Genomic DNA, 27,367 nt, shown 5'->3' on the forward strand with positions numbered 1-27,367 from the left:
TCCTCTCTTATTATCATATATAAAAATAAAGAAGAGGAAGAGGATGAGAAAAAGCTTCCTCAAATCCTTCTCTTCTCCTCCCTCCCTTCTTTATCCCTCCCATGGATAGAGACAGAGGAGAGAGAGAGAGAGAGAGAAAACCTCATTCTTCTTTTTTTTATTTTATAATATACTTCAACAATTAAAAATATAGAGGAAAAAGGAAATTAAAAGAGATAGAGATGGATCCACATATATTGATGTCGTTTGTTATCACTATATTCGTGGCAACGATGATGGTGACGGCCGGCTTCGACGTGCCACTACTGGCGTTCGAGGAAGGCTACTCGCCGCTGTTCGGTGAAGGCAATCTCATCCGCTCTGTTGATGGTCGTAATGTCCGTCTCATCCTCAACCACAACTCCGGTAATCTCAAGACCGTCATCTATTTCTATTTTCCCTTTATTTTTAATTTAATTATTTATTTAATTTCTTATTTGAAGAAATAATAAAATATAATTAATTTATAGGGGCAGGATTTATATCGACGGAGATGTACCACCATGGGCTCTTTAGCGCCTCCATCAAATTGCCGTCAGACTATACGGCTGGCATCGTCGTCGCCTTCTATGTGAGTTGATGTTGTTTGGCTTTTATTATTTTCTCTTCTCTCATAAATTCTATTGCTCAAGTTAATAAAATTGCCGAATTTACATGGAAAGGTGGCGTGAGATGGCGGAATTACTCTTTAACAAACTTTCGTTCTTTTTTTAATATAAAAATGTGATTGTTATTTTTTAAAAAAATAAAATGATATATTTGGTATTTTTATAAATGGCTCATTTGATCATACAACCACATGGAAAAATAAAATAAATTAATTTAAATATATATTTTGATCATATAACTTATTTTCTAATAGAAATTATGCTGATATTTATATAAATTTATTTTTTCAATGTACCATTAAAATTTTAAACTATATTTAAATTATATAGCTTATTTTTTGATTAAAGATCCACCCTGATCTTTTATACAAATTAATAAAATTGAGATAACTAAAAAATTAAATATCAAACTTTACAATAGAACTGACCAGAGATAGAGATTTGGCGATAAGGTTGCGATAGAAATAAGGAAACTGAGGAGTGAAAGATAACATATATGGAATTTGAATGTAGGACAGAGGATTAGCTGTAGATATCTATAGATTTGTCTTTTTGGAACAGTTCCTGATGATGATTACCATACAATAAAATTTTGTTTGTGAATCAAATAAATTTCGTTGATCGGCAAATTTTATCGACCCGAAGGAATCTCAAATATAGTATAATTTTTACTATTATTATTGGAATATATTTTCTATATAAAATATTATACTAATTTTGAATGATTACACTACAAAATAATCATTCGATGATTCCACATACAAGCAAAATTAAAAGAATATGTAATATATATAGAGTACATATTTATTTATTTGTATTTCTACCTTAATTAAGTAGCGCTTAAACAAACTGAACTATCTCTACATTTGTCTTGTTTATCAATTGAGCGAGCCAAACTCAAGTCAAATTTCGAGCAGAACACGAGTTATGTGGCAGTAGGAGTTTTTCATGCTGCCCGGGCCCCGGCGATACACTTCAAATTTTTCTAATCACACAAAAAATATATGTCAGAAAAATTATTCTGCTGAATTTAGAGGCTGCTGCCAATCCTCTATCGGTCAACTTATTAAACTAAGATCTTCATTTAGGATCTGTTTGGATATTCCTACAGAATTAAGCTAAAAATCCTATAGAAATTGGATCTGGCCTATCCAGCATATATTTTCTAAACAACGTGCACAGATTGTGTCTAATATTATCGAATATGAAGCCTGGCCTAGCTCATGTCAATTGGATCTCTTCCCGTCCATTTCTCTAGGGTGGAAACAAAAATTGGTGAGATTATTTTTTCTTCCTACAGGATTCAGGCTGGCTTACTCTAAAATTTTTTTGTGAATAATGTAAAATGGGCCTTGCTTGGCTTGTGTTCTTATGAATCATATTGGATTATATGGGATTACCCAAACATACCCTTAGTATTATTGAGCTCAATCCTAGTATAGGAGTTATTGAAATTAATGAATATCCAAACTAAGAATAACAATATGGCCTTACCGATCACAAGCAATTATTGGGAATAATTAACAATTGATTGCTGAATAATCAATTTCTTTATGGTGATGAATAATGGATTTTGTATTATTTGTGTATGGATCACCAATGCAGACATCGAATGGTGATGTGTTTGAGAAGAACCATGATGAACTCGACTTTGAGTTCTTGGGCAACATCCGGGGCAAGGAATGGAGGGTGCAGACCAATGTGTATGGCAATGGCAGTGTCAGCCGTGGTCGCGAGGAGCGCTACAATCTTCCCTTCGATCCGACCAAGGAGTTCCACCGCTACTCCATCATCTGGACCACTGAAAATATCATGTAAGCCTTCATAACCCTATGCATCAATTCTCGGTTGTTTGGTAGATATCATGTTCTTTATTCAGTTTCCAGTATACCCATGCTCCCAAGTATACATCATCAAAATAACAAGCCTTCTCCCATTAATATAAGCTCAAGTGTCTATCTTTTAATTCCACACTTCGGCCTACATCTAAGCATATGTTTGCTATGAACCATTTCAGATGGTCTCTTTTGGCAGTTCACTAATTGGCACATTTACTAGCTAGTCCATTTCATATTTGTAACATAGTTCCTTACTTTCTTACACAATTTTATATATCTTGCACTCGTAGGTCCTTTAAACAATGTAACATTATCAGCGATGCAAAGGATTGACTATGATGCCTACTTGCCATGCTTGTGTTCACAGTACCCCCCAGCACCCAACTAAATTTTGTAGGCTACCTTGAAAATTAGGATACTTGGCAGATTTGATGGGCCAAAAATTTGGGTCACATTCTTAATTGTTCCATTCAAAACCAACTATCATTGTTATCGTTACATCCAAAAAAAAATCGAATATACTACAATTATGATTGTGGAGGTTTGCATTCCTCACCAGTCATGCCCTGCTTGATCTATGGTTATTATTTCTCCTATAACATATTTAAGGAAGTTGTTTAATTAATTTTTTTATCATGAAATAAAAGGCATGGGTGGCAAGCATTGTAACAATTAGGATTGATGGTTGGTGGATGGTCTTATTTATACAATCAGACTACTTAGCCTGGCGTTTGAACCATAAATGCACCACATGAAATAAAAAAAGGGAGCAATGTATTTCAATGAAATCCTTTAAAGTACAAGCTAATGACATTCCCGAAGGTTATTACACTATTTTCGGCTTTTTTTTTTTTTTTTTTCTTTTGGAGCAGTTAGTTTTTGGGACTACGTAAGTCCTGCATGGCAAGCATTTCTTGATTGCCAATTTGCCCTTATCCATGCAGAGCCCTACGTACGCTTCCTCTTTATGCACGTACTAGTCTTGCACCTCCTCTGGTTGCCACTTGCCACAAACCCTCCTACTCCACCAATTCTAGCAGTCGCAATAACACACCTCTTTCTCCTTTTTTTATATCTTCCTCCAGCTTCTACATCGACGACACGCCGATCCGGGAGGTCCGCCGGACCGAGGCCATGGGAGGTGACTATCCATCAAAGCCCATGTCCCTCTACGCCACCATCTGGGATGCATCGAATTGGGCCACCTCCGGTGGCCGCTACAAGGTCGACTACAGCTACGCTCCCTTCGTTTCCGAGTTCACCGACCTCGCCCTCCTTGGCTGCCGCCTCGACCCCCTCCAGCAGATCCCTTCTGCCATGAAGAACTGCAGTGCGGACGATGCCGAGCTCATGGCCACCGGCCTGGCTGCCATGACTCCTGAGAAACGACAGGCGATGCTCGCCTTCCGCCAGCGCTATATGACCTACTCCTTCTGCTATGACACAAAGCGGTACCCGGTCACGTTCCCCGACTGTGATTTGGTGGAGTCGGAGAGGAGCAGGTTTCGGGATACTGGGCACCTGAGGCCTGGTGGCAACAATCGTGCCACAGCTGCGAGACGAGTGAAGCCTGCGAAGTCTCGCCGAAGTAGAGTTTCCGGGACTTACCCTAAGAATCAGGCAGATATGTGAGGATGACAGTGGTTGATGCCTTGATGGTCATGGATGATGGTAATGGGGTTGGCTAGCTCTTAAAGTACTTGAGGTATTGTGCGGGATGGTCATGGCTATTCCTGGGTCTTTCCTAGCTTTACCTTATCCTTTTCTCATGTAATATAACACCAAAGTGAAAAGTTATATATATATAGGTAGAAAATTTGTGCTATCATTCTTTTCATCAGGCTATAAGATCCTCAATAGACTAAATTAATTGCACACAGAAGTTATAATTTTACACTTTTAGCTCTTTCAAGTTAGAGGTTTATCAAGCATGTATTAACTTGGAAAATTATGGATGGGAGAATTGAGCTCTGCTTAATACTTTTATAGAGGCATTTGGATGTAACTACACTTAACAGAAGTCTCTAAGTTATATGAGCGCCTTTAAATTGTTGGACTCAAATCAGTGGTTTAGAGCCCACATGCTTTCGCTAACAAATCATCTTCTAATTATGCAGCATTTTTTTAGTATTATTGAAAATTAATTCTTGAATTTCTTGGATTTTTTTCCTTGGATAATCAGCTCCCTAGAGATTTTTCTCAGCTAATGATGTATCAAGAAATTTCGCGATAAGATTATGACCACTACTAGAAAACACGCGTATAGTGATCGGAATTCCCGTCACTATACAATGTTTTCGGTTACTAATACGGAATTTATAACTGGAGCTTCCGTCACTGAATTGTTACAAAAATACGTGTCACTAAATTCTTAGTGACGGCGACGATTCCGTCACTAAACTCCGTGACAGAACCGCTGTCACTAAGCCATTACAAATTCAAGAATTAAATATTTAAAAAATTACGTATTTTTCATCACTAACCAGTTACTGAGTTAGTGAGGAAGGTAACTTGGTCACTGATTTTGTCACAAAATTTGGTCACAAGTTTGATCACTGATCTGTCACAACCTTCAATGACAAATTTAGTCGTCCCAAACATGGTCACAAATTTTGTCACTAAATTTGTTATTAATCTCGTCACTGACCTAGTGATAAGGTTGCCATCACTAATTTATCATAACTCACTGAGCAAAATCAATTATTAGTAACCAAAATCTTGTCACTAAGTTTATGGCTGCTCGTCACAATACTTGGTAAACAATTCAGTAACCAAATTTGGTCACTGATCACATTCCAATAACCTGGTACATTTAGTACATTGATTGGCTCATAATAATAATAATAATAATAATAATAATATCATTAATAGCAAAGGCGTTCAACATTACGCAAAAGTCATTGAACATGTCATTCAAAATAGGCATCAATATGTCCTAAATCCATCAAAATCAAAGTCCAAAATTATGTCATAGAGATCAACAGAGATTTCATTCCTCCTAGGAATGCAAAGACCTATCATCTAAGGCAAAAGCAATCATAATAAAGCATGATCAGCAGAACCAGAATCACCATTACTTTCCTGATCTGAATGCCTTGGTCCAAAGCCAATCTCTTCTCTCATCTTTTGAAGAACCTCCTCTTGCCATTTTTTCTTTTTGTGCTCAAGAATACCTAGAAGGTCTTTACGCGTGTACAGCTTTGGAGCTTGACTTGTAGAGGTAGAAGAGGATGATGATTGCTCAATAATTCCCGTGAGATCCTCCAGAGGACTAAAGCTATAGACATGGCCATGTGTTGGGACACCAGTTACCTCAAACCACAAGACATAATCACATAGTAGAGCATCTGAGGTAGAGGCATCACCATATTTTTTGGAGTATTTAGCTGAATACTTTGACTGCCAGTTGATTTAAAAGAAGAGAAAAATATTATGGTGGATCAAACAAGAGATAAACATGAGCAAGGTCAATAATATATATGAATCATAAAAAAATTATACTTATCATGACAGCTTCACTTTTCTTATCCATATATCCTCACATGCCTTGCTTTGTCTTATGCATCCGATTAAAAGATTCCGCTATTGTTGGCTCCCTACCGAACTTTATTTTCTACAAAAGAGAAAAGAAAAAATTCATTAACATATAATGGGCTGATTTGAGATGATTGAATAATAATATGAAAATTATTATAGAAATCTAATTAAATAAAGATGTGTACCAGTCGTTTGTCATGATTGGCAAATGCGATTGATCCTCCACAATATTTAGAGATGCTACCATTCTTCATGGTGTTTCTATTTCTTTTGTTGGCTTTTGATTTCTTCTTCCATTCTGGAAAAATCCAAATGTCAATTAGTGACCGGTCTGTCACTAAGTTCACACCACGGTGACCAAATTCCTGTCTGTCACTAATCCATCACAAATAGTGACTGATAACGGGCCATCACTATACGCTTGTTTTCTGGTAGTGGACCTTTTTCTATCTACAAAAGAAACACATGGGGGTTATGATGCAATAGTGCTATTTATTGTGGTTTGTGGTGGTAACTTCTGCTCTTGTTTATTATTCATGCCTCTCTCCCATATGCGTGTCTTAATGTGAATTAACATATAAAAGTGCATCAACGACTGCATATTGCAATCTTTTTTTTTCTTTATTAGCTAGAAAATATCTCATCATATGAATTCTTCCAAACTTTTGGAAAATTCTTCTTTTTTTTTGTTTGATAATTTTTTTTCTAGGAGATTTTGTTTATGTTGTAACCATTAGAGTTAACAATCATGATCTTATCCTTCCAATGGGTTCTCCTGTGGTTTCCATCCTTTTAATTTGTCTCAGAAAGCTCTCCTCTCAGGGTAACCCTGCGTACTAGGGTGAGGAAGATGGCCTGGGGGACAGCTATGGTTCTTCTAGTAGGAGAAGTAATGAAGTATACATAAGGGGTACAAGAGGGGAATATCTGAATCTCCTTCTATTAAATTTCTATGCTCTCTTCATAATTCTATAACGTCTGGGGACTCAAATGGAATTACTCATCCCTCTCGTTATTTTGATTCCTAAGAGGTTCCAAAGGTAACCACTTTAAGTTCCAAAGGGCAACCGGGATCTTATGTGGTTACTTTGGAACCTCTCTCTTGATGTTCTTAACACGATTCTTAGTAAAGTGGCATCAATTAACTTGGCCTGGTAACCATCATCTTGGAGCAACTAAAAGCCTGCAGTATATCAATAACACCATTATCTGCTACCAAGCTTCCCACCTTCACATTATCAATCTTAAGTTTATACTCCTAGTTTATGAAGAGGCTTCGAGTCTTGCAATTTAACTTTCCCAACATTATTACGGTGTACATTGGGGGTGCATTTGGTCTGTGACTGGAATTGAAATCGGCATTAGAATTGCCATGGACTGGAATAGTAATCAAAATGGCCATATTTCCCAATGCATTTGGGTTTTTTTTTTTTTTGGTGCATTGGCGACTCACATACACTGGGTGTGGGTGCCACCCATAAAGTCAGAAAAAAAAGAAAATGCATAGAAGATGGGACCGGGACGTTGTTATTCCAAACAAAATTCTATAAATGATGAGCCGCAAAGGATGCCACCCACTTTGCCGCATTGTTTGCCTCATGAAAGACATGAGCAGCCTGGTGGGAGACACAATCCCTCAAGAGACTACGGATGTCATGTGGTAGCTGCAGCCCACCCCCTGCAAGACTCGAATCCTGGATCTACTCGATCACCGTAGCTGAGTCCTCCTCCAAGACATCATGGTCCGCGCCTAGCACTCGCTGCACATAGGAGATAACCTCCTATGCAGCTCTGACCTCAGCACCAACCACAGTCTGATCGAAGATACGTCGGCCCCCAACCACCCCAAGCCTGGCCTCCAGATTTCTGATGACAAACTCTACACTGGTGTGTCTATTCTCCCTGACACTGCCATCGAAATTCACCTTGAGGAAACCAAGGGGTGGGGGCTCCCAGGAGACAACGGTGGTCCTGGACGCTACAAGAGCGAAATGAGAGCCCCAAATTTTTCTAGTCAGCCCAAGAGATGACAACGTTGTGACGCCAAGGACCTCCGCCGCATGAAGAAGGGCTTTATCCACCACCATCCTCAGCTGCACATCTTTGTGCTCAAAGATTCGGGTGTTCCTATTCAGCCAGTTGTAGTAAGCCAGATAGGTCGCCCTAATCCCCTGCTCCACCAGGACGGGCCTCCGAGAGGACTCCTTCAGAAAGCTCAGAAAATCCTCTATCTACGACCACTACTGTGTCAAGCCAAACAAAGCTGATGCACACTCCTAGATCTGAGCAGCCCGCTGACAACCAAAGAGCACATGGTAGATAGACTCCTCCATCTCCAAACAAGTCAAGCAGTCTGGGGTTATGCTGATCCCTCGCCGAGCCAGGACTTCACTGGTAGGCAAACACCCCCAAGCAACTTTTCAAACAAATAAGGCCATACGAGGGTGAACACGCAACCGCCAGTTCCAACCCCTCTCAATCTGCCGTGCCACCGGTCTCCTCACCAACTCCAATAGGTCCCTCATCCTCACCTTTGTCCTGCCAGTTCGGCCCCACACCCGCCTATCCTCAGTCGCACCCACCAGGAGCGGCATCGCCAGCACCCGCTCTGCTATCTACTCTCCAAAAATCTGTCTGACAAAGACATCATCCCACCTTTGCTCTCCTGGGACAATTAAATTGCCTACTCTACTACCCTCAAGCCATCGGGGGTCAAACAGGGTGGTCCATCGACATAAAGGTAGGTCAGCCAACCAACAATCCCCTAGGAGGTCCACCTCTCGCCCATCACCAATGTCCCATCTGATCTCTGATTGCACTCCAAGAACTCAGGAGCAAATTTCTCTCCAGATGAAGAAACTCCGCCGACCCACACGTAAAGCTGAAGGATCCGTCGGACCCCTGTACTTGGCTCTCATAAGAAAACCCCAGAGGCTCGTCGGCTCCAGTATAAATCTGACTGCCAACCTAGTGGCGAACACCTCCCGCCGCTTGGTCAGAGAGTGAATCCCCAAACCGCCCTAGCTGGTACCGTGGTTGGCACACCGTGTCCCAAGACAACAAATGGACACCACTGCTACTCCCCTGCCTCCGCCAGATGAAAACCCTGAACAGGCGTTCCATGCACTGTAGCACTCCAACGGGCACCACAGTATTTGTTAGGAGGTAGATGGGTATAGAGCTGAGCACTAACCGCACCAAAGTGATTTCGCCCATCATGGACAAGGTGCTCACCTGCCACCCCTCCAGCCAATGGTTGATGCTCTGCTCTACGAGGAGGCAGTCCCCCCGACGAAGACGATGACCGGTAATCGGGACCCCAAGATACCTCAAGGTGCCCTCCTATTCTTCAATCTCCAGGATCGCCATAAAAGACGCCTTCACCCCAACTTGAACCTTCGGGCTGAAGCAGATAGCCGATTTTGCCAAGTTGACCTTCTGGCCAGATGCACCACAATACTCCTCTAACACCCTCCGCAGCGTCAAGGCCGAACTCCTCGTCGCCCGAGCGAGCAACAAGCAGTCGTCTGTGAACAGCAGATGAGATATCGGGGGCATGTCTAGCACTAGGGGTGTGTCCAGCATTTGGTTCATGAATGAAATCGAAATCAAAATCGAAAAATCAATTACATAGAGGGGTATTTTTGACAAATCAATTAAATAGAGGCATATTTTTGAAAAAGCAATTTTTAAAAGAAAACTTGGGGGAGTGGGGGTTTGAATACTGAGGTGAAAGTCGGATTGAGTGTTAGAGGATTAAGGCATTTCTATTCCCTTCTGGAGGATTAAGTCTTGGACTCCCCCTAACCAAATAACTTGAGTGGGAGTCGCATTCCATTCTCATTCTAAAGCCCAACTCCTCTTAATCGAACGTATCCTACAAATATCTCTCAGCTGAATGAATATCTTGCATGTTTCCTTGGCTGCTCTCTCTTCTCCATTGCTCCCACCTGCCTGGGTTTGCCTCTCATACCCTTCTCCCTTCTCTTTTATGGGGGAAGACATCCTTTTAAATCTTTTGCTTCCCTCCATTGTAACTACATATAGGTCTTTCTCTTGTCTTGTTGCCTTGGATTGGATTAGAAGGCAATTGTTATGCAAAGGTATACAAAGTCTTTCTCCCCTCTTAGCTTTAATTAATTAGAAAATTGTACATATATAGAAGAAGGACGGTGGATTGGGAATTCTTAAGTGATTTTAGCAGAGCTCTTCTGACCAAGTGGAGCTGGAGGTTGTTTTCTCATGGGGAGTAGCTCTAAAGTGATCTCATAAACAAAATCTATTATCAGAAAGCTAGCTTTTCTTCACTCAAATTAAAGATGTACTATCTCAATTTGGAGAAATATCTGCAAGTGTTTGAACCCTTTATGGATTAGTTTATTCTTTGCCCTTGGCGATGGTGATAGCATTTTTTTTTTTAAAAAAAAGGGGAGGCTACCCTCCTGTTTTATTAGAAAAAAATATGTACATAGAGAACTTACAGATATCAGGCTTGACCTTTAGCCCAGATGGCTGAGATCAAAGAAGTGGAAAACTAGAAAAAGGGAGATATCCTGCTCAAGCGTATGGGTGTGTTGTTTGATTTTTTGACTTAGGAGATAGCCGAGATAGTCGCCAGACTGCAGACTCTAAGCTGCTAACTTCTGATACAGATGATTATCTCCTGAATAGATGAAGGCTTTAAGGCTTTTAACAACTCAGATGCTGCAGTCTGGAGTTTGCCTGCAAGCATTACTTACCAGCTTTCGAGCGTTAAGGTGCAAAGCTCTAAGATTCTAGAGGCCAAATTGGCCTCAAAACTGAATCGATGATTATTCCTTTCTTTCCATAGCTACTAGATGATTTGATGGGGACATCAGAGCCCTTCATTCAGATGATCATGAGCCCCCGGATTGGGTCCATTTGAGTCCGAGTCATTTTCTTTTATTGCATTATTTGCTTTCGTCTTAGTCAACTTGGTCCGTTGTTTTGTTATTAGACTAGTCATGTGGTTTATGTAATTTTGTCAATTTAGTGGACCAATTTTGGTAAGGGATTAATTGATGTAAGTGTCCGAATATGGTTAGTGTCAATTGATTAATTTGGTCAATTGATTACTTGACTTGGTCAAGATGTAAGGTCTATATAAAGACCACCCCTCTCATGTATGAGGTAATTGATGATTGAATAAAAAAAATCCTAGCCTTCTTATTCTTCTTTTTCTTTCTCTACCTCTTCTCTTCTTCCTGCGTCTCTATAACCTCTTCTTCTTTCTCCCTCCCTTCTTTTTCCTTTTTCTCTTCTTCCCCTACAGTTATCCGTCATCAACTTGGTATCAGAGCTTCGGCTTTGACCTTCTTGCCAAAGCCCCGATCCAGGTCATCAGGGCCTTGGTTTTCCCGTGGGTTGCCTTCACGTGAAGAAGGTGTTGGGCATCTTCTTCTTCCGACTTCTTCTTCCAAACTGAGATCCAACAAAAAAAAAAAACCTTCGGTGGTCTGCCCACCACCCTTCACCACACCCACACCCACCCTCACAGGTTGCCTCCTCTCCGTCGTGCCTTGCCACCAACACCGCCGCTGCGCCTTTAGTTCACCGTTGGAGATCGTCGCGACCCCATGAAAGTGCCGCCGCACCCGAGCTCCCCGCATTGGTCACCGGCTAGCCAAGTCCGATCCTCGGAGGGGATCATTGCCCTACAGGTACCATAACCGGCCGCCGCTCGTCGCCGCGAGCCCCGGAGTCACCACCGCAATCTTTGCCTCGCCTCGCAGCCACCGCCACAAAATCCGGCGCATCCCCAATGAATCCGTCGAAGATTGAGGACGACCAGCTTAACGGGTAAGATACAAACCCGTTAACCTGCCATCCATTAGACCGGATCCGTTTCGGAAGAAAAGAAAAAAAAGGAGAAAAAAAAGAAAAGAAAAAAAGGAGAAAAAAAAGAAAAGAAAAAAAAATCATCTCCGCACGTGAACTGCACGTGCTCGGCTGCACGCAAGCGCTCGTGTCCACGCGCACGTGACTGCACGTGCCGTTCCCCAACAAAAAAAAAGGGGCTCCTGTTGATCTTCTTCTTCGTTTCCGCCAACGCTGCCCGAGCACCGCCTGCCTCGCTGTCCGTCACCGCTCGCCACTCCATCTTCCGCCGCCATTCACCGCCCCATCTTCCGCTGTCCGCCTTCCGCCATCGCCCGAGACCCCCACACCGCAGCGCTGCCTCCTTCCTTTCGCCGCCCTCTGTTTCATCTCCCCGCCGCCGCCAAAGCTCCACCTTCCACTCCCCTCCGTGTAATCAAGGGTTCGGTTTCGAAACCTATTCTACCGCCACCCTCCCCACCTCGCACACATTTTACTATCCCTCCGCCGCCCCTTCTTCTCTGAGCCGAGTTGATGGGGACATCAGAGCCCTTCATTTAGATGATCCTGAGCCCCCGGATTGAGTCCATTTGAGTCCGAGTTATTTTCTTTTATTACATTATTTGCTTTTATCTTAGTTAAATCAATTTGGTCAGTTGTTTTGTTATTAGACTAGTCAACTGGGTTTATGTAATTGGGTCAATTTAGTGAACCAATTTTGGTAAGGAATTAATTGATGTAAGGGTCCAAATTTAGTCAGTGTCAATTGATTGATTTGGTCAATTAATTACTTGACTTGGTCAATTAATTACTTGACTTGGCCAAGATGTAAGGTCTATATAAAGACCACCCCTCTCATGTATAAAACAATTGATGATTGAATGAAAAAACCCTAGCCTCCTTCTTGCTCTTCTTCTTCTTCCTTCTCCTCTTCTTTTCTTCCTACGTCTTTATAACCTCTTCTTCCTTCTCCCTCCCTTCTTCTTCCTCCTTCTCCTCTTCCCCTGCAGTTGTCCGTCATCATGATTGTTGTTGTCAAGCTATCCCATAACACCTTTGGATAGTTTGACAATAGAGTCTTTCAGCAGATAGTCCATAGGGGTTGGTTGAAGGGATGCTCCATGGGTTAGTGAAACCCAAACCTGTCATGAGTACTCACATGTCAAGAAGCGCTGATCTACATCTTCTTCATGTTCTCCACATGGCAAACAAATTAAGCGGAGGAGCTGGGAACTTTCTCTTCTTCAAATTATCTGCAATTAAGATTTCATGGTTATATACAAGCTAGTTAAATACTGTTGGAAAAATGTAATCAAGAAATAATGATGCCGCAAAATAATGCTGCAATGACAGTAGAACCGATACCTTTCCTTCACAGTGTAGATCCCTTTGGAGCTCCATTTCCATATTACAGTGTCCAGCTCCTCACTTATGGTGACTGTACCCGAGAGTGTCAATGGACCTGAGTACTCTTCCGATGCCATAGAAATCAATGGTTCGTGAAAAGGACTCTTAAGGTCCTTAATTTTGCTGTAACAGCTCTCTTACAGAGATATCTGGATTGGATGATGTTGTGGTCCAAATCTAGCCCGAGGGTGACCACGCCGGAGGAGTTGGAGGAGCTGTCGGAGTGCGGAGGAAAACGGGGAGAGTCACCGGTGTTTCCGGTGAGGGCCCTCCGATGCTCAAGTTAGTGCCGAGCTTTGTAGGTCCAGCCCAAAAGTTCCTTAAGCATTATCTGTTGGGGTTCTTTATAATCCTAATAGGAGCACTTAGGTGGTGGAAATATGACCCGTTCCCATCATAAGAGGGAGTGGCACACAACTTGAGCTTGCTTGTGGCGCGCGGTGGAGTCCGTCATTGGGAATAGCGAGACGTTGACAGCCATAGCAAGGTATGGTCCGTCCTCATCATGAATGGGAATGGCGCATAGCCTGAGCTTGCTTGTGGCGCGCGGTAGAGTCTGTCCTTGAGAACGGCATAGGCACGCACATGGGTGCGGCCGTTGGTGAGGTCAAGCTCGTCGAGAGGTCGCGTCAGGCATTTGCTAGTCGAGTGCTGAGGCCAGCCTAGCATCCCGGGCTCCGAGGTGTGCTCGGTTGAGCGCCCTGGGCTCAAGGGTCGGGGCGTATTACTAGAGAGGACGCTCGAGCTTGGTCGGGCGCGTCGGCGAATAAGGAGCCCCGAGCTTGGCTGGGGCGTGTCAGCGAATAAAGAAGGCGCCCCGAGCTTGGTCGGGGCGCATCGGCGAATAAGGCGTCCTGAGCTTGGCCAGGGCGCGTCGGCAAATGAGGAGGGCGCCCCGAGCTTGGCCGGGGCGCGTCGGCGAATATCCGAGGTTGAAGGAGCTTTCGGCGGAGTCTGAGGTCGGGCTGATTCTGGGCCGGACCGAGGACACGTCCGGTCAGCGTTGGTATCTGTTGGGCCGAAATTGGGTGCCCCCTTTATTATGGGTTGGACGATCCATTTCGCTCTCCATCAGATGTCAACAGGAACAAGCTGGAGAATTGATACTTAAGAGGTTTGTTTCAATCCCAATTGCCGTGCCAAAATGCAATTTGCCTACCATGTCCCAATTTAAATCTGAAACTCGAACAGAAGTCTGATCTAACCTTTAAAACATTTTTCCAAGCAGCGACGCCAAACATAGATTCCGTTCGGATCAACTTGGATGAGTGATGTAGATTAAAAATTAATCTCCTGCGTGCACTGTCTTGATCACTAAAATACCTCCACCACCTTTTCAGTAAGACACACTGATTGAAAGGCTTCAGATTCTTTACTCCAGGCCCTCCAAATTGTTTAGGCCTGCATACTTGTTCCCAGCTCGCTAGGAAGTACCCCCCCTCCACATTTTTTGTCCCTCCAACAGTAAATTCTTCTTGGGGGAAATTTCAGATAAATTCTTCAGGTTATTGTTGGAGGTGGCCAAGAGGAAATGACAGATGCATCTATCAGTCGATATCTTATCTATTGAAATATTGCAAAATTTTCTTTTGAAAAAACATGTGATTGTTAGATAGCAGAATGACTGGTGCAATGAAAAATTTGGTGTCTGAGTTTGCTATAAATGGGTTTTAAATATTGGCAATGGGACAGTTCCTTTCATTACATTTTGAGAAGGTGACCAAGCAGATGGGATACAAATCCCACATGATTTGCTTATTAAAGGTTGCGATAACTCTGTTCAGCATATTGCACAAGCAATTTATCAAAAATTTGAAGATAATTTTGATGACCCTTCATATTTAAATATGAGAGAGAGATTGTCACCCTTATGAATGAAAAAGTTGACGAGATTAATTCACATATACTTTCTTGAGTTCATGGATGTATTTAAAAGCTTTGATACAATATGTAAATCTTTGTCATCGACTGTTGATTCTGAGAATATTTTTTATCCCATTGAATTTCTGAACTCTTTAAAATTCAATGGAATCCCCCATCATGATTTGTGATTGAAAATAGGTTGTCTAATAATGTTGCTATGGAATATCAACCAACGTGCAAGTCTCTGCAATGGTAGCATGTTGATGATTACTCAATTGACTCCAAAAGTAATTAAGGTGGCGATCATCACTGCTAATCATGTTGGCATCAAAGTGCATATTGTGATGCAGGTCTCTAAAACAAAATGACCGTTTATCTTTAAAAGAAGACTATTCCTAGTGAAACTTTGTTAAGCAATGACAATTAACAAATGTCAAGGACAAACTTTGAAATATGTTGGGATTTACTTACTTAGACCTATGTTCTCTCATGGGCATTACACATTGTTGTGTCCAGAGTAACTTCGCGACAAGGTTTCAAAATTTTGATTGAAAATAATTCTATAATTTTGAATAATTATATAAGAAATATTGTTTGTAAAGAAATTTTTAGTGATCTACCTTTAGGTACTATTTTTTTATATAGTTTATAAAGAAAATGATTTTTTCCGTTTATTAGTGTTGTTTGATTAAGTACTATCTTTTATAAAAAATAGGTAAACAAAAGAATGGAGTGCAACTTATTATCTGCATTGATACTAGAAAAATGTAATTGGAAGATAAAAGTAAGGTGTGGGATTCCGTAATCCCGAATATGGAAAATCAATTGATTAGTGTTGATTGTATATTTCTTGATGAGGAGGTATATTTCTATTATCTCATTGATGATATTTTTCTTGCTTGGCATATATAAATCAATAATATATTTCTTTTATATGTAGGAAATTTCTATTCAAGCATCCACACAAAAAGAATATGTTGGTCAGTTCAGAAGCCTTCTTATCGAAGGAGATGTATATTATTTGGAAAAATGTAATATGGCACAAAAAAGAAAAAATTTCTATCCATCAATCTATGATCTATATAAATAAATGGATGACTATACAACGTGTGGACAACAGCACTGATACTATACCTTTACACATGTTCAATTTTATTGATTTTAGTAAAATCCCATCGAGAAAGCATAATTTGTTTGATAGGATGAGAAAATAACTCCCTTATTCCTAGATATCGATAATAGTACAGTTACATGATGCTTCATTTTTTTCCCATGCAGATAATATTTACCATTTTGCAGCAATTGGTCCTCTTGACCAGTTATACATCGGAGAAAAAATTAGTTTATAAAAAAAATTTGAAATAGAAAACTTAAAATGAGCCAATTTAATTTTCATTTTTTTTTATACATATCTATCCATTTTTCCTTTTTTTTTTCTTTTATCTTGCACCATTAAACTCTGTTTGACTAGCAGAAACGAAAGATTGGCTTTCACTTTCTAGTATAAATTAGCTCAAGAAATTGACGAAACTATTGTTCGTGAAATGAAAGAGAAGGACTGGTAATAGTCATCTTGGTTGGCATGATCGTAACTGATGGAGATATCAGAGTCGTTCGTCCAGATAATCGCACCATCAAAGTCACTCGCTTGCGTTCGCACTAGGGATTGACTTCATTATGGCTAGAAAATGATCTTGAGCCACCAAATTGAATCGGGCCCTGGATTGGATCCAATCTAATCTGCGTCATTTTTATTTTCTGCATTTTTTTTTTTATTTGATCGAGTCAATTTGGTCATTTGCTCTTCGTCGAGTCAATTTGGTCATTTGCTCTTAAGTCGTGTAATTGGGTCGAGTGAATTGTGTAATTGCTCTTAAGTCAAATTGGTCAGCCGTTTATTATTAGACAAGTCAATTGGGTTAGCTGTTAAGTTGGGTCGAGTGAATGGATCGATTTTGGTATGTCGTCAATTGATTGACGTGATGGTCTATATAAAGGCCACTCCTCTCATGAATTAGGACATTGAAGAATTGAATAAAATGTAGTCTCCTTTCTCCTTCCTCCTTCCTCCTTCCTTTCTCTTTTCTCTCTCCTTTTTTCTTCTTTCTCTTCCTTCTCTCTTTTTCCTGCAGTGGTCCTCTATCAGCTTGGTATCAGAGCAGGCGGGCTTTGCTCCTGCTACTAAAGCTCCGGGATCTAGTTTATGGACGGATCATCTCCGATACTGAGTTCTTTACTGAATTCATTGCACCGCAAACGCCGGAACACGCTGAAGCACGACGTACCGCGCGCGTTGCAAAGAGAAGGGGAAGCCTGATCTCCCTTTTCTCTTCTCTTTCCCTGGGTGTTCACCAAAGAAAGGAGCCCTTCTCACTCGGGTTTCACCAGAAAAAGGGAAAGCCCCCTTCGGCATCCCCTCCTCCTTTTCTCTTCTTCGGCAGATCCTTCCCACCCACCGTTACATCCGCGCCCACCGCCGCCACCAGGCTCCGCCAGCAACACCCGGAGGAGACACGATCGCCGTCAAGCCCTTGACCCGCCCCCGGAGTCCGCCACGACCCACAGAAGCACTCACCACCGCCATCAGCCACCTGAGTCGGATCCGCAGAGGGGACCGCTGCCGGAAGCCGCCGCCGGCCGGAGCCCGTACCGGCCGTCGCCCGTTGCAACAGGCCACAGAGCCCCTCCTGCGGCCGTGAAGATCGGCGCGACCTCCCGCAACCGTCGGGAGGTTGAAGGTGGTCAACCTTAACGGATAAGCTCCAAACCCATTAACCCACAACTCGGTAACCCGGTTCCAAAAAATGATTAGCACGTGACCACTCGTGCCTATTAATAAAAAATAAAAAATAAAATAAAATAGTGCCTGTTCATCTTCTCCCGTCGCCCGCTCCACGCCGCCGTCTCCTCCACCTTCGCCGCCCCCCGCACGCCGTCCACCAGTCGACGCTCCCGCTCCACCGCAGCCACCGCCGCCACCTTCCGCTGCTGCCTCCCCCTCTCTGCGTCCTCTGCTGCGAGGAGCACCGACCACCGGCCTCCTCCGGCCGTGCCACCGCGAACCACCATCCCCGGTCGCCACTTCACCTCCGCTGAGTCCCACCTCCCATCTCCGCCGCTCCCCTTCCCCCCTCCCTTGGCATCAAACCCACCGCCTACCACCACTGCCGCTGAGCCCTCCCCTCGTTTCCTCTTTCCACCCTCAAATCCCCCACCATCCCCCTTTCCTCCCACCGCCGCCACCGCTTCACCACCTCTCCGCCTCCTTCCCTCGGATATTTCCCCCCCTGTTCACACTCATCTGCCACCCATCACCCCAAACCCCCTTTCACGCTCATCAGACCCATTCCTCATTCCTTTCTCTCCCTGTTCACACTCATCCTTCACCCATCGCCCCTCACGGGTCCATTCTTTTCTTCAGGCCTGATCCACCGTGGGCTTCCTTTCACCAGCCGGCTCATAGGTTCAGGCCCACGAGCCCTGACCCCATCAACCACCTCAGCGCCGCCTCCACTTAGGCCCATTAGCCCCCTGTCCTACATAGGGCTGTTAATGAGCCGAGCTGCTCGGGCTCGGCTCGGTAAAAGCCCGGCTCAGGCTTGGCTCGTTAGTCAAACGAGCCCGAGCCCGAGCCCAATATGAGGCTCGTTTACATCCGAGCCCGAGCCCGAGCTCGAGCCCGAGCAGCTCACGAGCCCAAACGAGCTCTAGTCTCCCACTGAAAAATTTTATTTCAGCACTATAATTCATAAAAATTTGACCACATAGAGAAAAATAGCCTATTATCAAGCCCGAGCCCGAGCTTGAGCTCGTTCTGGAGCTTGTAATTGAAACGAGCTTTACGAGCTCAAGCCCGAGCCTTTGCTTTGCCAAGCGAGCCCGAGCTCGAGCCCAATATAGAGCTCGTTACCGAGCTCGAGCCCGAGCCCGAGCCCGAGCTTCTGTGAAACGAGCCGAGCCGAGCTCTCCCAGGCTCGGGCTCGGCTCGGCTCGTTAACAGCCCTAGTCCTACAGCATCCCCCTCCCTCTTTCAGCCCACAGTCCGTAAGCCTGTTCCCTCCCTTCTTCTTTGATTACAGGCCCACCAAGACCTTGAAAACTGCAATCAGGCCCACCAAGCTGACTAGATCCGAGCCTAACTACGACAATTGAAGAGCCCATCAGCTACATTACATCCCTGATCGTGGCTTCAGCCTTCGAGTAATTATGGTCGTCTACTTCATAACATGTGATAGATTTCTGGCTTGTTCATTTAATTATGTTTTAGTTCTCTTGCATGATAGCCAAATTCTTGAAACTTACTTTTGCTGTCAAAATTCAAAACATAGAATCTGTCACTTTCAAACCCGTCCTATCACCTATTAAATCTTTTGTTTATTAAATTAGCACACTTAGTAACAGGACGTTTCACAACGTTCAACGATCAATTTTCTTTAGGATCAGAACAACCGTAATACTTGATTGCAACCTAATTTTTTAAATTAATTAATCTCATACTTTAACTCCGAAATAACTGAAGTAAAATCAGCAACATTTAAATTTTAAGTTACATTTGTAAATGCTGCTGATCTCTACAATCATATTAGGTTGCATAGGTAGATTGTATATCTAGAGTTTCATTGCATGCCAACCTGCAGTGGTAAGGAGTATCAAGTCACTCAACCTAAACTCCCCTAGCTACCATGGACTCCGACGCTTTGAAATTTCTCATGGACCAGTTCGCTGCCATGCGAGCTGAAAATGAAGAATTCAAGGAAGAGGTCCGAGAACTAATGCAAAACATCAGGACCCCTGAACCACCAACCCCCATTGTCGCCCAATCTGAATTCAGTTTGGCCGCACCACCTGTAGTTCATCCCCGTCCCCTTAGGAACTGTCCACCTCTTGATTACCAGCGCGATTTCGACGAGAGAATCATGCGCACTATAAGAGTAGAGGCCCCTACTATTGCTGGTCAACTTGAACCAAGCGTGTATCTCGATTGGAGAGCGAGCATGGATAACTACTTTGAGTGGTATAAGATGTTCGATGATTGAAAGGTACGATTTACCAAGATGAAGCTTATTGGGCAAGCTCACTGGTACTGGCATAACGTTGAACACATGTATGAGAGCCAAAGGCTCCCTCGCATCACTACATGGGAGGATATGAAAGAGAAATTGAATGAAAAGTATCTGCCATTTTCTTATCGACAATGCTTTGTGGATAGGTGACAGAAACTAACTCAAGGAACATTAAGTGTAGCTGATTAAATCGCACGATTTTAGGAGTTTCACATGGATGTGGTGTAGTAGAAGAGAAGACGGTTACTCTCTCTAGATTCGGGCAGGACTTCACGAGAAGATTTAGAAAGAACTTATCCTACAAGAGATTACCACTCTTAGCTAAGCATACCAGTTGGCTCAAGATGTGGATAGATTCTTACGACCACCAGTGGTGAGGTGTATCGACCCTCGATCAATGGCTTTAGGAGCTCGACCTACTTAAAATTATCTACAAAACTAGAGCTGATCAAAATCCGGGCTGGGCCGGGTTCGGGCCGGGCTCTACAGCAGAAATTAGGCCCGATGGCTACACCCAGGCCCAGCCCGGCCCGACTATCGGGCTTAAATTTTTGTCCAGACCTGATCCGACTTTATAAATTTGGTCCCAAGCCTAATCCGACAGGCCCGATTTTTCTTTGTTTGGAATCTAAGAATGGGCCACAATGGCCGAACAGGTTAATGGGTTCTCTAAAACTTTATTTTGTTTCTCCAATAGTTAATTGGGTTCAACACATGACTTGTGGTGCCAACTTTTTGAGACAAACATCTTGATTAATGCTAAGGATATAACTAGCTTTTTTTCGGGCCGGGCCATTTTTAAAAGTTCCAAGGCCCGGCCTGTTTTTTGGTCGGGCCGCTTTTCCTGCCCAGGCCCGACCCGTGGGCCTTTTTTTCTAACGCCCAAGCCCGAAAAATTTCGGGCCGGGCTGGACGGGCCAGAAGGCCCGTGATCAGCTCTACCCACAACCCAGACCGCTTCCCAATCCTCCTAATCAGACCGGCCCTATTCAAGCACCAGCTAGGGCATCCCCGATGCCTGCCCGAATCCGTCAAATGATAAAGAAAAAGGATTATTGGGTCCCAACCCTCCTTCTCGAAGCCAAATCCAATGTTTTCGGTGCAAAAGTTCGGCCACATAGCATCCCAATGTAATGCCAATATCTATATGATTACTGAACTAAAAGTTAAGATTCAAGAGACTGGCTATGTCGAAGAAGTCTATGAGCCAAACATCGAAGATTATGTTAACGACTTTGGAAATGAACAGGCTGGATTAGAATTTGTCCAGACTGAATCACAAAAAGAGCTTACTGATCCAAGTAACCAAAACCCTAGGCTTCATATGGTTAGGTATACCCACGCCCAAACAAGGACCGAACAAGATTGGCATAGGACCTCCCTATTCTACACTCTCGTTAAGATCAATGGAAAAACTTGTACAATTCTTTTTGATAGCGGGAGTTGTATCAATGCCATTGCTTTAGGAGTTGTCTCCCGCCTCGGCCTGAAATCTATTCCTCATCTCCACCCGTATAAAGTATTATGGGTAGATAACACATCCATCTCTGTATTGGAAAGATGCCTCGTCCCAATTCAATTCTTCCCATATAATGATGAAATTTGGTTTGAATGCATTTCGATGGAAGTAGGTCAAGTCATCTTAGGAAGACCTTGGCTATACGATTTGGATGTTACACTTCATGGACGTTCGAACTCATAAAGTTTTATGTTTCGGGATTGAAAAATTAGACTGAACCCAATGCCTCCTAGAGAGTCCGTCCCTCAAAAGAAGAGTGCTGACCTGCATAAAAACAAACCACTTCACATCATTACTTTGAAAGAGATAGTGAAAGATATCGAGAGCCGATCACCCGTGTTAACACTTGTGGCTCGAGTTATCAACGTGGAGTCCAGCTTCGAACACTTCGCTGTCGTAGACCTGATCCCCATGTTTCATCAGCATAGAGTATTTGAGTCTGCACAGTCATTTGCATTGCATCTAAAGATCAGCAAACGCATTCACTCTAATAACTTAAAATATAAATCTCTTGCTAATTCGCACAAATGTTATCAAGAGCTAAATGTAAGAGATTATATCATGGTAAGAATTAGGCCTGAGTGAATTTCTTCCGGAACGTTCAAGAAACTGTAAGTGGGTCTGTTCAAAGTCCAAAAGAAAATTAGTTCAAATGCGTATGTTGTGGATCTTTTTGATGACTACGGGATTAGTACAATATTTAATATTAAAAACTTAGTTTCCTACAAAAAGACAGCATTTATTCCTTTTGACCTCTTTATTGACACACCTGCCCTTGTTGATCACTCTGATCCATTACCTGCTGTTGAGCCGCTACCTCCAAAATTTCATGCACGTAGAGAACAAATAGAATATATTTTAGAGGAGTAGGTTACGTCAACCAGGAACGATGGATACCAATATTACATCGTTTGGTGGAAAGGCATCAGAGCCAAATTTGTTTTACCTGGGAGGAGTTGATGGAGATATCAGAGTCGTTCGTCCAAACGATCGCGCCATCAGAGCCACTCGCTCGCGTTCGCACCAGGGATTGACTTCATTGTGGCTGGAAGATGATTTTGAGCCACCAGATTGAGTTGGACCTTGGATTGGGTCCAATCTAGTATGTGTCATTTTTATTTTCTGCATTTTGCTTTTATTTGATCGAATCAATTTGGTCATTTGCTCTTAGTCAAGCTAATTTGGTCAGTCGTTTGTTATTAGACAAGTCAATTGGGTTAGCTATTAAGTCATATAATTGGATCGAGTGAATGGATCGATTTTGGTATGTCGTCAATTGATTGACTTGATGCAAGATTTATATAAAAGCCACCCCTCTCATGAATTAAGGCATTGAAGAATTGAATAAAATCTGGCTTCCTTTCTCCTTCTTCCTCCTCTTCTCTTCTTCTCTTTTCTCCTCCTCTTTTCTTCTTCCTTTTCCTTTTCTCTTCTTCCTACAATGGTCCTCCATCAGCAACAACGTATAAAGGTGGCTTTCTTCATATTTTTTTTAAGAAAAAATGGTGTTAGATTTCTTAATAAGATTTTTTTGTAGTTTTCTTTATATTCAGAAAAAAACCTGCTTATCCACCACCTCCACATCAAAATATTATGTGAATTCATGGATTAAAAAAATTATTGACTTTAGAAAGAGGTTATTGTGAAATACTTTTGTCTGCTATGCAATTTATATAAAAATTATGCATTTTGTTACCTAAATATGCACATCAATTGATGCGCAGATTAGAAATGCAGATTGGTCCGATTACATTCACGGCACAGGAGGAAGAGGTCGCTTTTGATCCTCATAAACAAGCGACAGCTAATAGAAATGAAATCAAAGATTTATTGGAATTAGATTCGAATAAATTTCAAGTACGATATGAAACAACAAAAAAGTACTATGAATGCTACATCATTTAGACTATAAAATATTTACCATAGGTTAATATGAATCTTTTTAGGATATAACTCAAGTATTATATTTTTGGGAGAACATAAAAAAATATTTTTTAGTGGGTTAAATTTATCTATAAAGTTGTTTTAAAGACGATCAATAGTTCCTACAGTTGGTGATATAAAACGTGCTATAACCGTAAAGCTACTATAAAAATTTATGGGTTTAGTTTCTGGTGTAACCAGCATGGCAGAAATGATCAGTCTCTTGTACAATGATGAAACTATGTTGCTTTTGCCTTTTTCTTTTTTAAAAAAAATATGTTCATAATTCAACACTAAAATAATATTTTTTTATTGACCTCTGTAAGTGTACAAGTTAAATGCAATCATTGAGGATAAAACAGGTATTTCAAATTTTGTAATATTTGGCAAATTGGCTTAACAATTAATCGGTGTACCGGCAGTAACCTTGCTGTTAATACAGATCTGATAGATTCATTCTCCTCCCGTTATTGAGAAGATATTCGATCTTACTTACATATTTTATATTACATATGATTTGTAAAATTTTGATACTGATGTGATTAATTTTAAAGTGACAAAAATTTTCCAAGAAGAAAAATTACAAGCACCTAATCCATGTCTGACTGGCCCTTCTTTCTCTCAGCTTTCGGAGGAAGCTATTGTTTCCCTTCAAAGGAAAGAATATGTATGACATAACTTAGCATACATATAGATGCTATATCATAAACATGCATTCTTCTATGTTCCAAAATAGTTTCTTCTTTTTTTCTTTCCGAACCGTCCGACAAAATATAGAGAAATGATGAATGACTATTGAAGAATGTATAATGTTCATATAAAACTTGAGGTCCAACTAGAATTATCAAAGAAGAATTATGAAACACTGCGACGTACTGCTGTATTGGGCCTTACCAAACTACAATATAGCATGTGTTCGTTCTTAGTATTTTTTAAATTTCAATTTTTTTATTAATATGTTATTTAAAATCTTATTGATATATTGCAACATATTTATGGCTATGTGGCGCAGGCTGAATGTGGAAAGGATCACGAACATTAAACGATGGCATTTCACTCTACTTTTTTTTTTCTTTTCTCTCTGATGACAACTAAGACTCTAATGAAAGGAGTGAGAACTCATGGAGATTAGAAACAAAGGATTAAAACTAACTAAGGTGGATGCAATGGATGTTAGTGGCAAGGGGAAACAAAGCTGAATTGGTGATGCAGCTGGATTGTTTGGATTTCAGGATGAAAACTAAAGTCTAAAAATTATGTAGATGGTATAGATGAATGGAATAGGATCTGATGTTGATGAAAACTACAGAGAACAAGGTAATTAAAGTAGAAATAAAAAGGATAACTATTGGATTAATGGAAGAGTCTCACGTCCAAAAGATCCAACCAATTGAGAGGAAGGAGTCTCACCTTCTTCTCCAATTTTACTTGGAGTCTCACCAAGCACATAGAGAATTCTCTCCCCACTGATTCTCTCCCTACCGAAGAACACTTAAATACTCATAGATTTCTCAAAAAAATTGTCCTTTATTGATTCATCATACCTCTCCTTTTGTAGAAAAAGGTTGGCAAAAGATAAAATCTAGCAAACAGAATTTTAGGGACTCCTAACCTAATTAGGTCTTTGACTAAGTCTTCAAATCTCCTAAAGAGCAATGCGGCACCTCTCTTGGATGGTCTCTTGGTAGCGGATTGATCCCAAAACATGAGGAACCCAACGTATGCAAAGACCAAGTCCAAGAGAAGGATCTTTCATGCCATGTGGACCAAGTCAAAGTTGGTTATTTGGCTTAATCCAACGTGACATGTGGCGACTCCTAATTAATCAAGACTAAATCAAGGACCCATTCAACGCTTTGACTCAATCTAATTGGGGCATTGGGATCCTAACTCAATGTGAATTTAATCACTTATTATATGGACTCAATCTCGTACACAAATAGACTCAATATAAACTAAGACTTAGCTAATTTCTTCATGCCCAAATGGTTGTGAATCATGGTTCCACGCCTCCATGGGGTTAAGGGGAATGCTCCTGCATCAATTCCCCTCTTATGGAAAAAGACTTGACTCTGTCGAGTTTCGCGATTGGTAGAGCTCGTAAAGATCTGAGTTCAGCTATTGGACTTTCTCTGTCTTCAACCACGAGCAATCTGAAATTGGTCGGCCTTTCCACTTGATAAAATTTTTTGATATCCTCCTAGTTGTGTAGACACGATTTGATCATTCAAAATATCTTCAATGATGTCCTTTGGGGCTGGTCATCGTGGAAGGGATGGCGGCACTAGAGGAGGGTCTTCTGCTTCAACGTGATGTCATTCATAGGCTGTAGGTCTTCAACGTTGAAGATCAGGGTGACCTGCAAATCATCTGGTAATTCAAACACGTAAGCATTAGATCCTAGCCATTTTAATATCTTGAAGGGACCAGCTCAACGAGGTTGAAGCTTTTGAAAATTCCTGTGGAGGAAACATTCAGCACTCAACCGAATTAGCACAAGGTCTCCTTCTTTGAACTCAAGGGGACGTCGTTTTAGATCCGCTTGTTGTTTGTATATGTCTGTGTTGGTGGCTAAACGATGTCGTACTTCAGAATGAATATTCTGTATATGTCTTGCAAAATCGTCACCACTTTCACTAGTCTTTGCGTTGACAGGTAGGGGACGTAGATCAATAGGCTGTCTTGGTTTCAATCCGAGCACAATCTCAAAAAGTGATAACTCTATAGTCCGATAGACGCTACTGTTGTAGGCAAACTCAGTATGTGATAGAATTAAATTTCATGACTTGATATGATCTCAGACTAAACATCGAAGAAGATTTCCAAGACTGTGATTTACTACCTCAGTCTGCCCATTGGTTTGAGGGTAATAGGCGCTAGAAAATGAAAGTCGCGTACCAAGCTTCGCCCAAAGTGTCTTCCAAAAATAGCTAATGAACTTGACATCCCGATCTGGTACAATGGTCTTCGGTAGCCGACGCAAGCACATTACTTACTTCAAAAATAAACCAGCAACTCAGGTTGCATCATATGTCTTCGCACATGGCACAAAGTAGGCCTAATCTTGGAAAACCTATCAACAATCACATAAATCGAATCGTGGCCCTGAACTATCTTTGGCAAACCCAAAATGAAATTCATACTGAGATCTTTCCATGGTGAATTCGGCAAGCGCAAAGGAGAATAGAGTCCAGCATTAGTCTTTGATCCCTTGGCAAGTTGGCAAGTGCGACACTATTTAATGACTCGATTTACATCCTTCCGCAATGCTGGCAAATAGAATTAATCCTCTATCATGCTGATAGTCTTATCACAGCCAAAATGTCCAGCAAGGCCTCCACCATAAACACCTCTAATGATGTGATCTCGAAGTGATAACTCCGGGACACAAAGACGAGTGCCACGAAAGAGGAAACCATCATGGACTGAAAATTTTTGATGCTGTCGCCGGTCTCCTGCTGAAACCTCCGCAAATATGGACTGAAATTGGGCATCAGTAGGGTATAAAATTTTCAGATCATCAAATCCTATTACCTCAGCTTTCAATAGAGTTAGGATATGTGACTTTTGACTGAGAGCATCAGCGACATGGTTCTCTGCATCCGGCCTATGTTTCAACACGAACGTAAACTGCTGCAACACCTTGATCCATCTGGCATGTCGTGCAGTCAACTTCTTTTGGGAGTTGATGTGCTTCAGAGAATTGTGGTCAGTGTACATGACGAGTTGAAG

At 41.9% G+C, this 27,367-nt stretch overlaps 1 protein-coding gene across 1 annotated transcript; it reads left to right on the top strand.

Annotated features, from left to right (window-relative positions):
• The first annotated feature begins 275 nt into the window (after positions 1-275).
• On the top strand, positions 276-4,117 carry LOC103716368 (putative xyloglucan endotransglucosylase/hydrolase protein 30). The gene is made up of 3 exons (XM_088712874.1): positions 276-610; positions 2,253-2,461; positions 3,571-4,117. Exons 1-3 carry the CDS (start codon positions 533-535, stop codon positions 4,115-4,117), a joined length of 834 nt encoding a protein of 277 aa, XP_088569000.1. The 5' UTR covers positions 276-532.
• The last annotated feature ends 23,250 nt before the right edge of the window (positions 4,118-27,367 follow it).

Source organism: Phoenix dactylifera, chromosome 16, assembly GCF_051530095.1.
Source record: "Phoenix dactylifera cultivar Ajwa chromosome 16, Ajwa_hap1_PhDact_Kaust_v1.1, whole genome shotgun sequence".
NCBI classification, from domain to species: Eukaryota; Viridiplantae; Streptophyta; class Magnoliopsida; order Arecales; family Arecaceae; genus Phoenix; species Phoenix dactylifera.

Bases quoted from the DNA above. Each gene is read 5' to 3' on its own strand.
- LOC103716368 (XM_088712874.1), top strand. From the start codon at position 533: ATGTACCACCATGGGCTCTTTAGCGCCTCCATCAAATTGCCGTCAGAC. The intron at 611-2,252 runs GTGAGTTGATGT...TCACCAATGCAG, and splicing joins GCATCGTCGTCGCCTTCTAT to ACATCGAATGGTGATGTGTT. The intron at 2,462-3,570 runs GTAAGCCTTCAT...ATCTTCCTCCAG, and splicing joins TGGACCACTGAAAATATCAT to CTTCTACATCGACGACACGC.